General features: G+C 37.4%; 1 protein-coding gene across 1 annotated transcript in view; it reads left to right on the top strand.

Annotated features, from left to right (window-relative positions):
- slc44a5a (solute carrier family 44 member 5a) overlaps positions 1-16,950 on the top strand; it is a 41,852-nt gene extending 24,902 nt beyond the window's left edge. The window contains exons 3-22 of the mRNA XM_079453473.1: positions 4,949-5,022; positions 7,773-7,857; positions 8,724-8,808; positions 8,917-9,045; positions 10,096-10,156; positions 10,345-10,468; positions 10,836-10,919; positions 11,103-11,215; positions 11,463-11,594; positions 11,678-11,777; positions 12,087-12,179; positions 12,470-12,557; positions 12,898-13,160; positions 13,241-13,335; positions 13,993-14,096; positions 14,231-14,304; positions 14,384-14,454; positions 14,622-14,710; positions 14,819-14,903; positions 15,375-16,950. Coding sequence (XP_079309599.1) covers positions 4,949-5,022; positions 7,773-7,857; positions 8,724-8,808; positions 8,917-9,045; positions 10,096-10,156; positions 10,345-10,468; positions 10,836-10,919; positions 11,103-11,215; positions 11,463-11,594; positions 11,678-11,777; positions 12,087-12,179; positions 12,470-12,557; positions 12,898-13,160; positions 13,241-13,335; positions 13,993-14,096; positions 14,231-14,304; positions 14,384-14,454; positions 14,622-14,710; positions 14,819-14,903; positions 15,375-15,487 — 2,062 coding nt within the window. The 3' untranslated portion in view covers positions 15,488-16,950. The remainder of the gene's footprint in view (positions 1-4,948; positions 5,023-7,772; positions 7,858-8,723; positions 8,809-8,916; positions 9,046-10,095; positions 10,157-10,344; positions 10,469-10,835; positions 10,920-11,102; positions 11,216-11,462; positions 11,595-11,677; positions 11,778-12,086; positions 12,180-12,469; positions 12,558-12,897; positions 13,161-13,240; positions 13,336-13,992; positions 14,097-14,230; positions 14,305-14,383; positions 14,455-14,621; positions 14,711-14,818; positions 14,904-15,374) is intronic.
- Positions 16,951-17,269: the final 319 nt, after the last annotated feature.

Raw genomic sequence — 17,269 nt, forward strand, 5'->3', positions numbered from 1 at the left:
GGTCCGTTTACGGGCGGATATCTAGAATGCCTGTCAAATGTTTGAATATTAGAGTCACTGTGTGATTTTAAATGTAGCGATGTAGTAGTATTAGCTTAATTTTAAATTACAGACTTAAAATTACTGTAAACTACAAGTATAAAACACGACTTCATTATAGTAACGTGAGTTGTTGTAATCCGTAACTTCCATCTCTGCAAACAAGCCTGTTAGCAGTCTGTTGTAAATATTTGCATGAATTGCTTTAATTTGTTCTGAGGTTTTTAGCTACACGAAGATGATTACATATTTGTTACAAAATAATTATGCAGTAAGAGTCACGTCACAAGACATTATGTCTGGCTTTCTATTCCAGTGCTTTTCCTCATTCAGTCTTTCACAGAAAAAAATTGAAATTATTTCTCAGCAGACGCGTCAATTCTTCATCCATTTATATTCCTAACAGCTGCTCTTGGATTCCCTTGAAGTAGAACTAGAGAGAGGTGATTGGCTCTTGATAGCTGCAGATGTAATTATAGATGGCCCATGTGTAGAAAAAAAGTAACACGTGACTTTTTCAGCGTTTTAGCTAGAGCAGATGTTTTTGTATGCATGTTGGTTCAGGTTCGGTTTCGGATTGGATGAGGTCACTGGGGATTGATAATGGCAAGTGGTTGACAGTCAAATTAGAAGTACAGAAGTGAATTGATTAATTTTTTCATTTTTTTTATTTTAGGCAGTTACCTTTAGACCAGTCAAATATTTTGTAAGGTTCCTGATCATAAGCTTACTTTTATTATTGCTGTTGAAGCTTGTGTGTAACTGCGTACATTGCAGTCATCATGAAACAAAAATTATAATTCCTTTTAAGGGAATATTGCAGTGTTAATTACGAATGATTTATCAGTTTGTTTTCCATGTTGCGTATGCTGATAGCTGTGCAGACTTTGTCAAGAGCATCAGTCAAAGTCTTGGCTTCTTACGGTAACTGTCCTGGTGAGGTCAGAATCAATGACGATTTCAACGTCAGCTAGGGAAAGAGCTGCATTTACTTTAATGTAGACATGCAAGAACCATTGAGATTATTGAATTATGTAGTAAAACAGCAATTCCCCCAGCAATCATCCATGTTGCCTCAGGATATCATTCATTTCTTGACTTTATAGAATTCTGTGCTCAGTTAAAATACTCTAGAATATATTAAACATGCACCATAAGTTACTCTAAAGGTATGCCACAAGTAAAATAACCAGCAAATATAACTCGTGTCTAATGTGCTCAGAAGCAGCAGACAGATCAGATATGATAGAAAGATGAAACACGCTGTGAGCGTGAGACCTACAGGGAGGGGAGAACCTATTTAGAAAGACCTTAGGGGAAGAGTCTGAGTCTGCCAATGAATAGAGAACCATGAAGGACTGAAAGGTTGAAATACAAGGATTGATAGTTAAGAGGATACTCCACACAAAAGAAACATACAGGTCAGGGGAGAGTTAAATTATTCAGTGAGATGTGTGTTTGCCAAAGCTGGGATGCATTTATTGAAGACATCAGCTTTTCACAGCTCTCTGATCAGCTGATGCACTTCTCTACTGTTTCTGTGTTCATGCTTCAGATCTCTAAATTACATTTCCACTTACCAAACAATAGATAAATTCATACCCAAAAATCACTGTCAACACAAGCCAGAAAACATCAGAACATCAGTTGGAGAAATTCTGGAAGATGGATTCTTCCTGGTTTCCTGGCCAGTGGTCTGTAGCTGCTGCCATATGAATGACTTGGTGTGATAGAGAGCCTGTGGTGTAATGACGTCTCATCATAGGATTTTAACTGTCATGCACTTGTTTTAAATGTAGCGGCGTCTAGTGATGAGGTTGGGATTTGTAACCAACAGCTCACTCCACCTCTCCCTTTTTGACACAGCACTACGATGTCATCACATTTTAGCTTTTTTGCCAAAGGAGATAACGTATTTATGCTCTGTAGAGCAGTTTGTATGTTTAGTGTACACTAGAAACAAAATGGCGAATTCCATGCAAGGGGACCCACCGTGTATGTAGATAGATATTGCTCATTCTAAGGTAATAAAAACATAACAGTTCATTATGTAAGGTTTTTATACACCTCTGAATACATAGTTAGCAGTGGTGTGCGGTGGACTTAAAAAATGAGGAGGCAGATTTCTACCCATGTCATTTTTGTTCATCTCTGCACTATTAACAAGTGTGATTGTCAGAAAACCAGTGTCATTTCAGTGTTTATGTGTGAAAAATTCCTTTTAATTACTACAAGTTCATTACAGTATGTACTTCTGATTTTTTTAGTTTTTTATTTTCCCTGCTTTGGGAAAAGGTACATCAACACCACCTTCATCTTCCTCTGGAACTTTTGGGATATCCTATATAAGAATAACATCATAAAAATATCATCAATTTAATTATTAGCAGTCCCAGAAATACTCAAAGCATTTAAGAGATCAAATCAAATAGATGTGACTTACTTTAGCCTTGCTGCTGTCCTGAGCAAGCCTGATCACAAGCAAACGTTTTTGAACAAATCTGAACCACGTAATATTCTGTCAACAATCGATAACTCCTCTGCCTCCGCTATCTCCGACACGAATCCTAAACTCTGATTAATAGAGCTAATAAAACAATTTAATTAACGTTCAGTCTAATTTAGCGCCCGCAGTTTAAAATGAATGACGAAGACGAGCAGGAAGGCGGGATCTCGCTGATGAGTTAATCCAATCATAGCCCGTTGGAGGCATTGCCTCCTCTCACGTGACTTTTCTCCATTCTTTTCAATTACCCCCACTCAAACTCACGGCACGCTTTAGCGGGTATATGTAAAGTCAATGAGCTTAGAGGAGGCAAGAGAAACGCTGCCTCCCTTTGGAATTCTTTCGAGCGGGGTCGCTGTTTCACACTGTTTTACACGCTGATTTATCTCATATTTAGCTAAATACATTATATCCGCTGTCCTATTTTATTTCTGAACTGTTAATAATATTCTCCTTCGATTATTTTCGAGGGGGAGGGGAGGACTGCCTGCCTTGCCTCCTCGGAGGAAACGCCCCTGATAGTTAGGTCTCTTTTATTGCATTTCTGTCAAAAGATCCTCCAAAAATTACACATTGGACCTTTAAGGGAAGCATATGCCAAAAAAGAAATTACTTATTTATGGTAAATGTGGGCTACTAATCTCGGACCTTGGTATGTTTTATCACGCAAATTCAACATTATAACCGTTGGATTTACAATAACGTGAAATTAGTTAGCTCTTAAAATAAAAATTTAAAATTGCGGCTACGTGAAGCTCAATATCTAGTAGTGCATTGACCCATATGCTGGAATTGATAATGAACTCTAATCTGCTTATATGTTTAAAATCTCTCTTGTCCTTTGCTATCTGTTTACACAGCCGGTGGGCTTAAGGTTTTACATTTGAAGGGCAGTGAGATTGACCTCAATCAAATCAGGTTTTACATTTGTATGATCTGTACAAAAAAGTCTGATAAATTTGCCTCATCAGGTGTTTTTATATTAAAGATGGTCGCAATACTTGCCTTGTGCCTCTAAGCCTTTAAACAGACCCATTCTTCATTTACAACTCAAAGGGCATTCCAGTTTTTGAGTCAAGGTTACACTATTGCAAGCTTTTCTTTTTTATTTGACACGAAGACAAACATCTTCTCTCAAACATTTGTATTTTACTTACTAACAAATAGGTTTTATCTGCTGTATAACAAGAACAGATTTACTGTATGAACAAAAATTTTCTGAACAAAGTGTTGTTTGTTGTGAGATATACGACAACCATTTAACCAAATCCTCTGAGGGGCAAGCAGAGTAATTTGTTAGCAGCTAATTCGAGTTAGACATTTATAATTACTTTCTGTTTTTAGTGCTGCAATTTCATCCTGTCAGCTCGTATTCACACTCAACTTATGACAGACTCTTATGAGTTTTGAAGAAGTTCTTTCAGCTGAAGTAGCTTCAGCGTGGCATCCAGATGCAGTTTGCTTACTAAGAGTGTGTTTATTTTACATGTTTGTTTGTTCTGAAACACGCAAGGAAGGAAGAAGCAAGATACCATTTTTGAAGTTCAATGGATAAAGGTGTAATGTGTAATATGTTAAAGGAGGAACACTGTGGTCCGGTGAGGCACAACATTTTGTTTCTCTGTACGGTTGTACATAAAGTGGAATGAAAATAAGGTTGATTAGATAATCGGAAACATTTTTATGAAACTAATAAGACGAGTGAAACACATAATGAAATATGAGTAATTGATCTGTTCTGTTAGAATGATTGAAAATATATTTTTGAAGAAAATACTTAATAAAAACGTTTTAAAACGTTTTGCAGCAATGTCATTTAGGAAATAGTTTGGTCCCCAAAGAAAACGCAAGTAAAATGTTCAACATGTTTTTTACATTTACATTTATTCATTTGGCAGACGCTTTTATCCAAAGCGACTTACAAGTAGTTTTATACAGTGGCACATTACTGCAGAGCAATCAGGGGTAAGGTGCCTTGCTCAAGGACCCTTCAGTCATGACCTGCTGGCACTGAGATTAGAACCGGTGACCTTCTGATCACAAGCCCAACACTCTAACCATTAGGCCACAGCCTAATGTTCAAAGAACATTTTTCCACCATAAAGAATCATTTTTGAATAAATATTGTAGGTTATATATACATCTCTTATAAAATATTTACATTTATATATAGGATTTAGAGTTAACTTTTGCATTAAACATTTAAATATACCATTCAAATTCAGGATTTCAGCAGGATTTTCAGCTGGATTTTCAGGATTTCAAATTACAGCAATAAATGTGAAATAAACGTTTAAATTAAAAACTATGAATGAATAAATTGAAAACATTAAATCAGCCCGAATGAAGCTGAAATGGTTGAAGCTCATAAAATGAGACTTTTTAATTGTCTTGTCTTTCCAGAGGCTGCACGGATGTGCTGTGCTGTGTGCTCTTCATCATTGTCATCTTCGGCTACATTGCACTGGGCACTGTGGGTAAGTGCTGCATCTGCTTTCTTGAACAATACATTTATAGTAATCATTTCTTTTTATGGCGTTGTTAACAGCAGCAGTCGGGCTGGATCACCTCAGTATCATAAGAGCCACTATTATGAAGGACAATATTGTGTGTGATGTAGAGGGCGCATTTCACAGAAGAGATAATGTTACCCAGACTATTGCCAAGGCCTAGGCTGCAAAGCCATTAAGCATTGTGTCAGTCATATAGGTAACCACACTACAAACTATATCAGAAATGAAGTACCTTGAAGTAAGATATTATGCCTTTTTGATTATTGTCCCAGCGTATGTAATGCTGCGAAATAAAATGTGATAATAAGAGATGTCTTAACACTACCATCTTGATATTAAACATGTAGTTAAAATAGTTTCTCCCCAACTCTGTTCTAGCCATAAGGAAGGTAGTTTAACTGTTGGCCGGTTGGATTTATTCCTCTATATCATGCAATGGTTTTAATTACTTTCTCTCACCAAAAGATTAAAACAGGCCTACAGGGCAGAAACCTACATAAGAACCTTTGATCATGTGAGTCCTCCTCCTCTGATTCTGAACCGTCCCTGCTTCTCAAAAGATAGATGAACAACCTCATCGACAGCAAATGAAACATCATTCAACGTATCGAGGTGCTAATGTAGGATAAAAGTCACAAAGAGAGATAGAGCAGGAGAGAAAGAGCGAGAGAGCATCACTCTTTGTGAGGAATATTTTTGAGGAGAGCAAAGGCTTCTGCGTTCCTTGTCAGCTCCTCTGATGTAAGCTCGTACATGAATATTTTATGATGCTCAACCCCACGAGGAGCTCCTCCACATTCTTCCCTCCACATCAAAGTGTAGCTAAAGTTAACGCTAATGCTAATACCGCTCACTGCACTTTTTACACTTTAGCATTGAAGCTGACCCAAGACAGAAGCATTGCCAACGGCGGCGGCTTTGTTCTGTTAGCATACACTCTTTGTTTCAAGGACAAAAAGACCTTGGGCGTAAGTTTGGGAAAGTGGCATCACTTCACCATACCCGTACATCAAACTGATCTTCCTGATGTCAATTGATGGTCATGCTGACACAAATACACCCTCGTAGCATACGCTGTTAGCATCTGAAGTGCAAAAGCAAAAAAGAAGGGGCACACAGATCCCTTTGTTTGAAAACCCTTCAGACAGATTCCAGCTAGCTTCACACAGCGTGATGTACCCATTGGAAGGGGCAATTATATTCACTTTGAAGGTTTGCCGTGGATGTAGGGCGCAACTGCACCACAGAAAACATAACTACAGGCCACTGTGTTTCTCCAAAGGCCATATCATCATGACCATAGTGGTACTCTATGTCAAGTGTCTGTACCTGTTTAGATTGTCAACAAAGATTTAGCCTCACAGCCGATGGACTATACAACCTGCAAAGTGCTGCTCAAATCCCTCCATGAGTCATTTTTACTATAGCTTTACCTTTATATCACTATTTGTAGCATGGTGGTCTAATCTTGCAGCATGAGCTCATTCAGCATGAGGGTCTGGGCGCCAGTGGTGTGTGTTGATGCTAATGGGGGGTTCGGGAGGGGACATAATTGCATTACTTCATTTTGCCCCTGGTAAAGGAATGATGTCACCCCATTCCTTACTCAAAAAAAGCCCACTCCAATCTTGCTCCTTTCAGGGAAAATGATGAAATCACCAATGGTATCATCCTCTAGGAACACCTCTAGTGTGTTCTTGCTGACAGTCATATCTGGAGATTTGTGTGGGCACAGAGAAAATGTTACTTGTGTCTTGATGCATATTAGAACATAAATGGCTTCGTTTAGGGATAATAATATCAACTTGTTGAATTTTGTATCATGCAAACAGTGGTACAGTTTCAAAGGCCAGATTCAAAGTTGTTATTGCAGCTTAACTCTGGCATTAAAGCGAGGCATTGTAGTGTGAAGTAATTTCACAGCTCTGTAAATTCATCTTTAATAGACTTCGCTCGGCGGGTGACTTCACGCAGAGCTGTTGAATGTTGGATTTCTTGAGTTCAGTTTCATTCAGAACAATTTTTACCAATTTCTGTATCAATTTCTATTGCACATTTAATTTTTTCTGATTCTTATTTTTTTTATGTTTATAGTCATGTCTTTATTAATATCAATATTGTAATGAATCTATTTTTTGTGGGATTACATTCCTTACATGTAACCCACATGCAATGAAGTTTATTCTGATTCATCACAAAATGGAACTGAAATGTGACCCTGCCCGTAAAAACCCACCTAAAGTCATTTTTTTGTGATTTCATGTTTTCTACAAATTGTAAATAACATTCTGTGAAAATTAAACTTTAAAACGGAGTAAGGTCATGTCAGCGATTTAAATCAGTTAAATGAATGATTGCAATCAAACTTTTTCATTCTCTTACAGTATCTCAAATTTTGATTTTAGCCTGGGTTTCACAGAGAGGTTCACAAATTCCCCCTATATTTATGGGTTTAATTTTCGTGAGCTGTACAGTCAGTGCTATTACCTAAAGTTATTTTATGCTTAAGTTAGATAGCTGCAAAGATCCCGGGTTGTGCACTCCTGAACTGATCTCATCCGGTCCAATATAGCTGTTGAATTAAATTACAATCGAAAGCCGCTATTTCCTTGGGAAAGATTCATAGGATCAGGGCTGGAATGTACAACACAAACTCTTAAGTTCAAACTGAAATAAGAGGTTTGATCGACTACATTAACCTCTCTTTGTTATAGCTTGGATTCATGGGGACCCAAGGAAAGTGATTTACCCCACAGACAGCACGGGTCAGTTCTGTGGGCAGAAGGGCACACCTAATGCGTAAGTGTGAATTATAAGCTTTCGTGTAAGAAGCAACATAAAGTATACCCTATCCAATAAAAACATCAGCTTTCATCTGACTGTCCGTATGCTTTCATTTATTTAAAGCTCATCATTCTTTTTTTCCTGCCTTTCAAAAACCTACATTACATGCATTAGTGCAGTGGAGTTTTGAGTTGACTGGCACCACATAACCTTGGGGAAAATAAAAACCTGCTCATTAGGAAAGCTGGGGCACAGCGATAAGAGTGTTTGTTATGCACAGCTATTGAAGGAGAGATGTTTTCTCTGAAGATTTTGGATCTGTGCAGTTCTTAATTAGGAGATGCCCTCGGTGGCTTAGGGGATTATGGGTAGGGGGTATCTGACACAAGCTCTTAATGCTGTCCTTTGTCCAAACATAATGAGGTTTTATCACCATTTTAAACATTTCATTCTAGTTTCAGTTATTGAACAGGTCAGGGCAAACTCTGTTCCTTTAGCTCAACTGGAAAAGCACTAGTAATGCCATTGTATGGGGTTTGATTCCATAGGAATGCCCATATCAAAAATGTTGTGTCTACTTAATACATGAAAATGAGTATTTAGTCTTGACAAAGGGTTGACTGTTATTGCAATTTTGACACTGTGGAGAGTTTCAATAAAGAATAAAAAGCACCAAAGAACAAAAGCAAGTGATTTCTACCCCAATACACTCCACAAGTCAATGTGTAAAGGTCTACTGACACCTACTGGCCAAACAACAAATGTTGTCATCTGTGAAAATCTTTCAATGTAAAAGAGCACCAGATAACACATATTAGTAGATCTGGTTAGAGTTTTAGTGGATCACGATATGATTCGCATGTTGGTCTTTTTCTCCATAGAAAGAAAGCCATATTATTCTACTTCAACATACTTAAATGTGCCAGCCCATCTGTACTGATTAACCTCCAGTGCCCTACTACTCAGGTAATACTGTACATCTGTCCTCGGATCAGAATTAATAGAATTCTCAACAGACAGTAAGAACAGACATTAAGAGCCCTAAACATATGTTTTTTTCTCCACCATCACTAGATGTGTGTATCCAAGTGCCCAGATCGATTTGCCACCTACACTGATATGCAGATCCTAGACAGTTTCAATAAGAGCCACTGGGACTACTACAAGCAATTCTGCAAACCAGGCTTCAACAACCCCAAAAAGGTAAATCACTAAACATCCAGATGAGATGTGGAGCTCAATAAAGGAAACGGCACCAAATGGAGTGAGGATGAGGAGTAATGAAATGGGCTGTTAAGTTGTTGTTCGTTTGTTACTAAAGACACCTAATGATGTGTCAGTCACTGTGACAAATATAAAGCTACAGACTTTGGCCATGATTAAATGATAAAAATATAATTATCTGAATAAAAATTCAAACAAGATTCTTCTCAGTTGTTTGTCATAGATAGCAATGAAGTTCAATTAAAATCACATTAAAACTTTAGTCTACTGCTTTTTAAAGTTTTAATCATATCATTTTTTTATTCTAATCTAGAGATCTCTACCAGATGTCAAAGTGTTCACATTTGAATATGAACTCATTTCTATTCAGATGCTTCAGTACTAAATGATGTGAGCAATATAATCCACATAAATGCTACATTTTAAGGAATAACATCACAAAACAAAGCTGACAGTTTATTTGAAAGAACTCAAATAACAAACAATAACCAACCTCCAAGTAATATAATTTATCCTAAAACATGCATTTAAAAGATTTGTTTTTGTAAGTCAGTATACATCTCTTCAAAGAACTATAAAAAATAATACCACAGTGTCTCTTTCAGTTCTGTATTTCACAGTCATAAGCATCTGAAAAGTGAGCGGTTTTCTCCAGTCTGACAAGGATAATTCCACAGGCTCTTTCGGGGCTTTATAGATGTCACTCTGAAGTGTATTTTTGCTCCTGGATGGTTTTGTTCAAGGCGTATTTAAAGAACTGTAAACTTTGCTTTAAAGTGCTTCATATTGGAGCTGATGTCTGCTGTCATTCAGCATTAAGAGTAGATTATGGGGACATTATGTCCAGGTGACGTATGTATATTGATTTTGACACCAACAGCAAGTGTTTTGAATCAATTACAGTTGCCGTGCTGCTTATGTTTCAGCGATGTCAGGTATTTCACTGTTGGGGATGTGTAAGGCACACATCAGCTTTGACAGTAATGTGCTGACATACAGTACAGATGTAAAGAGGTTTTCTCATTTCAGTCTGTTGCACAAGTACTAAGAGATGAAGACTGCCCGTCTATGATAGTGCCGAGCCGACCATGTAAGTGCAGTCTGTTTGTTTCTTTTACAAATTTTATTAGTGACTTGATTAATTGAACATTTTGTGAGTAGGCCCACAGTATATCACAGTTGTGGTTTAGCTCATTAGGGCTACTTTGCATTGTAAATGTTCAGCTGTTTTAGTACGTTTGCACTGATATACACTCATATATTTATTTTTCTTGGCAGTTTTGCAGCGTTGCTTCCCAGATTTTATGACCAGAAATGGCACATTAACAGTTGCTAACAAAACAGCTTTTAAAGATGCACTGGACACAGCAAGAAGTGTGACTGAACTTAGGGATGCAGCTAAGTATGTATATCAATCACACTGCATACTACACACTTGACACATTTCACACAATTTGAGTTTGTCTGACTGGTTGCCTTGTCTGTTCAAAGAACTTTCAATAATGCATTTGTCACTATTTAGTTGTGTATTTCAAAGCCAAGAAATCCCACATGCTCAGGGTTCCACAAGCGCATGCCATTTAGTGGCATCTTGTGGTGAGGTTGCGAATTTCAACCAACTGCTCACTCCATTTCCAATGAATTATGGACACGATCACATGCATTAAAGCAATACTTCAAGAGCAATTGTGTGTCATGACCATATATGAGCATGACTGGGATTAAGCTATAGCTACAGATAATGATAGTTTGCACACATTTGTTTGCAGTGGTATTACAGGTATCCTTGAGGCCAAAGAAGTTGGAATGAAGATCGTGGAGGATTATGCCAGTTCTTGGTACTGGATAGTGATGTAAGCACTTTTCACCTCAGCACATAATTAATAGAAAGATGTTCAGAGCATCGAATCCATAGAATTGTATTGCACAAAACTGTTTACAGTGGTTAATGGTAGTGTTATCCAAATGATACACATATTTGGTGATGTTTTCGTGTACTGTATTTACAGTATGAGTTTTTATTTTGGGTGTGACAGAGGGCTGGTCCTAGCGCTGGTCATCAGTCTCATCTTCATCCTGATGCTGCGTTTCACCGCAGGCTTCCTCCTCTGGTTCATCATCATCGCTGTTATCCTGCTGGTGGCCTACGGTCAGTTTTCATATCAGTACTTGTGTCATGTTGGTCAAGGTAGTGGAGGAAAAGTTCATGAAGTTCAGTTCAACATAAAACAGCATTCGTAAAACGTTGTAACGTTTGATTGTAAAGGCAAACCTTTTATTCCTCTGAACAACCTGAAAACCATGCAAATCAATAGCAGGAATATGTCAGTAAACAGACTGTAATGGGAGGAAATAAATTTGGACTATCATTTCTAAAGTCCGTCTCTTATTTGTAGGCATCTGGCACTGTTACTGGGAGTTTACATATTTCAGGGAGACCCCTGAGGGTGATGTCACTATCTCTGACATCGGCTTTCAGGCGGATCTTCACGTCTATTTACAACTCAGCCAGACCTGGCTCATCTTCTGTAAGACACAAAGACTGCAAGTCATGGCTTTGACATTTGCACTTTCCTCCTTGTTTACTTGTTCTGCTGTCTTTTCTTCTCAGTGGTCACCCTGGGTCTTACGGAAGTCTCTATAGTCATCATGCTCATATTCCTGAGAAAACGGGTTCGTATTGCTATCGCTCTGCTCAAGGAGGGCAGCAAGTGAGTCTCTTTCTCTTCCTTTTTTCAACCAAAAATGAAAATTATTTTTTCATTTGCTCCCCATCATGTCACCTGTGTGACTTTCCTCTGTAGAACACAAAAAAGATATTTTGGAAAACGCTAATAACCAAACAACATTGTAATCCATTGACTTCCATTGTATAGACACAAAACCACTGAGACATTTCTCAAAAAATCTTCTTTTGCGCTCCAAAGAAGAAGGAGTCACACAGTTGAAAGACATGAGGGTAAATAAATGATTTAATGGACGCGCAAAAAAATCACGTTCAAATGTTTGTGTATCTTCAGGGCCATCAGTTACATCACGTCTGCTCTGTTCTATCCCATCATCACATTTGTGCTGCTGGCTATCTGTATCTCCTACTGGGCCATGACTGCAGTGTATCCCCAATTTAACATTTATGGAACAAAACTGTGCTTTAAGAGTTTAGAACAAGAATCTTACTTTTTTCAAAGGTGTTTACTAGACAAGACAGATTTACAAATCTTTTGTTTTTTACGTCCACTAGATGGCAGTATTGTAACAGCTACTAATATGAACTTCCTACCTTTGATGTCTGGAAGGATCACAGCAGTAAAACGTAAAGTACAAGTTCTCTTGAGAGAGGTAATGTCAATATTAAAGTTAATTAGGAATATCTCACTTATTTAGTCCTTAATTAAGTCCAAAGATTTCTTGCATCTTCTGGCGATGCTGTTTACAAAGTTACATCACCTCTTCACAACTGCAAGTATGCGAATCTGACCTGCAGTCCTGAGGTGAGACCGTTGCTGTTCCAAATTTAATAAAACAATAATACTCACATTATTACTATTTTTCTCAACAGTGAATTCTTTTAAAATCTGTTTCTAGTTAAATTTTTACTAATCTTATTGTAAAATACAAAATGTGTTATAAAATGTGTCACTTTTAGTTCAGACAGAGGTATTAGCATGCAATATGCATTAAATTGGTATCATTTACAAGCCAATTTAAGTTATGCAAACAGAATCAAGCTGACATTTGTCCAAGCAATAGTTCACAACTATAAATATAAGGTATTGTACTAAACAGTTTATAGAATATAATAAACTGTTTGTGTTTGTTTATTGTCACCAGAACTTCAACAGAACTAACATCACCAAGCAATGTCCGGGCGCTCAGTGTCTTTTCGCATTTTATGGCGGCGAGAGCCTGTACCACCGCCACATCTTTATCCTGCAGCTTTGTAATCTGTTGGTCTTCCTCTGGCTGGTGAATTTCATCATTGCGCTAGGTCAGTGCACCATCGCTGGAGCTTTTGCCTCCTATTACTGGGCCAAGAAGAAGCCTGCAGACATCCCTCCCTGCCCAGTGTTCTCCTCCTTTGCCAGGGCCCTACGGTACTGCTTCAACGTGCCCTATTATATCAATGCTTTGCTTAAAATCTGTCTTCATATACACTCACCTGTGCTGTTCATAGGTATCACACAGGGTCTCTTGCATTTGGATCACTCATCTTAGCTGTGGTCCAACTCATCCGTGTCATACTGGAGTACCTGGATCACAAACTAAAAGGTCGGTGATATTCACAAGTAGTGATTAGGGAATATTGATATATAATAAATAGAGGCGCAATAAACCACAAAAGCTTTAAAAGAACAAAATACTGTATTCCGAAAAATACTGTATTCAGGATAGGTTCACCCAAGAAATAACATCTTGTCTTAATTTACTCACCTTCAAGTTGTTTCAAATCTTTATAAATGTCTTTGTTCTGATGAGCACAGAGAAGGATATATAGAAGAATGCTTATAACCAAACAGTTCTTGACCACTATTGACAACCATAGTAGGACAATTTACAACAGTATTCAAAAGTGCCCCAGAACTTTGTTTTCCTGCATTCTTCAAAATATATTTTGTGTACCACAGAACAAAGAAATGTATTAACTATGGTAGTCAATGGTGGCCAAGAACTGTTTGGTTTCAAGCATTCTTCCAAATATCCTTCTCTGTGTTCATCAGAATAAATACATTTTGCAACTTGAAGATAAATAAATTATGACAGAATTAAAATTTTAGGAGAACTGTCCGTTTAAATATCTTTGGAATCATTATAGATTATTGGCTTTTTTTGGTGGACGAAGAATGATTTATTTGAGATGCGTTTGCAGTGTCCTGATGAAAGTTAATCACTTGCTGTTTGTTGATTCTGAATTGTTTGTGTGTTTAGGAGCTCACAATGTGCTTGCACGTTTTCTGGTCTGCTGTCTAAAATGCTGCTTCTGGTGTCTCGAACGATTTATACGCTTCATAAACAGGAATGCTTATATCATGGTGAGAAACGCCTATTCTGTTGTTTCCAATAAACAAACAAGTGCGCTTGGAAGTACCAGTAACATATTTAGTGTTACTCAAGGTAACATCCCTGTATTGATGTGATGAAATTACACAGTGTGTGTTCATACTAGATTGCCATTTACGGAAAGAACTTTTGCACTTCAGCGCGGGAGGCGTTCTATTTATTGATGAGGAATGTAGTGAGGTGAGTGTGTATTTTAGTGCACTAGAGGCTAGATGACTATTGGTCAGTCTGTTACTGAATTTATTCACGTGTACTGCAGGGTGGCGGTGTTAGATAAAGTGACAGACTTCCTGCTCTTCCTTGGAAAACTTTTGATAGCAGGAAGTGTTGGTGAGTGTTGGTGAATCACATCTCTCATGTTTATTGTTTCTCTTTGGTGCATTGTTTGAGCATGCAGTAATTTACCACAAGGGGGTGTATGAGTGTCAAAGCACACACTGAACATTGCAGCAGTCTTCTGGGCATTGTGGATGAGCTGTCCATCATGTGTCTTGCAGGTGTCATTGCATTTCTGCTCTTTACACGCAAGATACCCATCATCCAAGACGAAGTTCCAGTGTTGAATTACTACTGCGTGCCTCTCCTGGTGAGAAATGCCTCTTTTTATTTATGTTACAATTTCGGGTTTTTTTTACTTACAAAAGTTGCTTGTTCAGATGGTGTTTTGACTGGCTGTTCTCTCGCTCTCCGACAGACAGTAATATTCGGTTCCTATTTGATTGCACACAGCTTTTTCAGCATCTATGCAATGTGCGTGGACACATTGTTCCTTTGTTTCTGTAAGTATTTCGACTTGCATTTATTCTGTAATATGATAAATTAGAAATATAGATAATGTTGATCATCAATAAAGCAATCATAGAAATCCACCATTTATGTAGTCACAAAGTCGTTCAAACTAATAAAACGTTAGTGTGTAAAACAGCCATCATGAGCTGAACATATTGTAAATTTAACCTCACTGAAACGGCAAAAATATAAATTTTAAAGTTTTGGATTGTTTGCGGATAAATATTAAGCTTAATACTGTTGAAAGTATTTTGAAGCACTTATTTTAAATCCCCCCCAAAAAATATGCATACATATCTTTTTTTACTTAACTATCATAGCAAGGGTTTTATGGGTTGACAAAGTAAATCTAAAATTCATTGCATGTGCGTTTGATTGCCCATCACACTGCAAGCAAAAATTTTCCTCACTGTTTCCCATTACCTCCATCTCAATCCCACTGCACTGCGTGACCTTCACAGGCGAAGATTTGGAGAGAAACGATGGGACACCAGCCAAGCCTTTCCTCATGTCTCCTGGCCTGAAAAGGATTCTGGGAAGGCCCGAACAGAGTCCCAAAAAGACACGTGGATAAAATTGAGTACAAGAGAATACCTTTGCTTAAATACTTAACATTCATCGACTTACATATTGGCTGTAATGTACTGTAAAGGGAGCTGTGAATTATGGAAACGGAAATGTGACCACCCACCTAAAAAGACCAAAGACTCTCTGCACTGTAACAGCAACTTATCCAGGACACAGACCTTCGGCCTTTTACAGACACTACACTGCAAACTAGCACATTTGCCTATTACTAATGAGTGCTGCCTTATATTACGATTGTCGGAGCAGTTCTTTTTTGGTCAGTCAATAACTGAAATGTAGAAAACTGCTGTAGACTAAACACTCTCAAAACTGAAAAGAAAATGAGTAATTATGGGGTATTACAGTACATTTTTATAACTTCTCAAGTACAGTTTGGGCTGGTTTTACAGCCCTTAGATGAATCTTGATCTGAAGTTTACATGTAGCGAAGAAAAATGCTGATTTTAACAAACCAGCCATGGCTACCTGCTTAGGAGGGCACAGATACAGTACTTTATACCAAAATGCAAATGATTTTTAAGGTAAAGGATCATTCACAGCATTATTAACATTAATTTGTAGTAACCAATATTTTTGTGCAATGAAAACGTTAATGGTTTTAAAATAATCTACAGTCTGATGATCATTTTGATTGTTGCACTTTTTAAAATTCAGTATTACAGCGGGGATGCAAATCATTTAAAAGCCCACAATCTAAACCTAATGCAAAGATGCATTTTAAGTATAACTTTGCACCTATTGAGCCACTTTTGATATTCTATAGGAGTCGCAAAATCCCACTTACTATCAGTAAATACCATAGCACATTGTTTTGCTATAGTCTTCCAGATCATCATTTTTAATCACGTGTTAGGAATTTGGGCAAAAGAATAAGTCTAAGCCACATTTATAAGATCATCGCTCCAGTTCTACTCAAACTACACAGAGGTAGAGCTGTTCTTGCATAGCTATTCAAATGTAAATTTAATTACTGAATGATTCTTTAAATATATATATTATAGAGAAACCGTATTAACCATTAGATGCATGCATGTCAATTTTTTCAGCTGAAAATTCAAACATTAACATATTGGTTTAAAAGATGTTAAGCACTCTATATAAGCAAAGGGCTGTTTGTGTAGTTCAAGTTATTGAGAGGTGGTGGTGAAGGACAATAAATGTACATGTATAAAGTTCTGAGTGTGCATACTCCAACTTCCTAAAAAGCATAAAGACCCAAACCATTATCAAAGGTCTTGATTGTTTGGGTTTTTGACAATTTGAAACTAAGGAAAGGACATCTAAATTATTGTACTGTAAAAGTCAAGCTTAGTGCTAGAGTTTTACAATCCTGGATTTAACCACTTTTGTAATGTTCTTCCATTTAATATTTATTGTATTTGTACTTTTTGTACCACAAAAGTAAAAATGACAACTTTTATATTTAAATAAAACTATTTAAAGAATGGCACATTCACAGAATTATTTCCTCAGGGGCACTTTTTGCATCCTAAATTGTCAAACCACACCGCACAGCTGTGATGAATCTCTCACCAACAAACATTTCTCTGGTCTCTATTCCCTCTACCAAACAGCCATTATGCTGCATTAAAACATCAACACCCTTGATTTGAAGAGTTTTGCAAATCGCTCAAACCATTGGCTGGCTTGCACACTTAACCCAGTTATATTTTCAGGTCCAGATCACCTGTGATGCTAAAACAAGTTAAGTTTGTTGCTTACAGCTTTAGACCTGGAGAAAAATTACGGATCTGCTACACAACCATAT

The sequence above is a fragment of the Barbatula barbatula genome (genome assembly GCF_947034865.1).
Source record: "Barbatula barbatula genome assembly, chromosome: 3".
Taxonomy (NCBI): domain Eukaryota; kingdom Metazoa; phylum Chordata; class Actinopteri; order Cypriniformes; family Nemacheilidae; genus Barbatula; species Barbatula barbatula.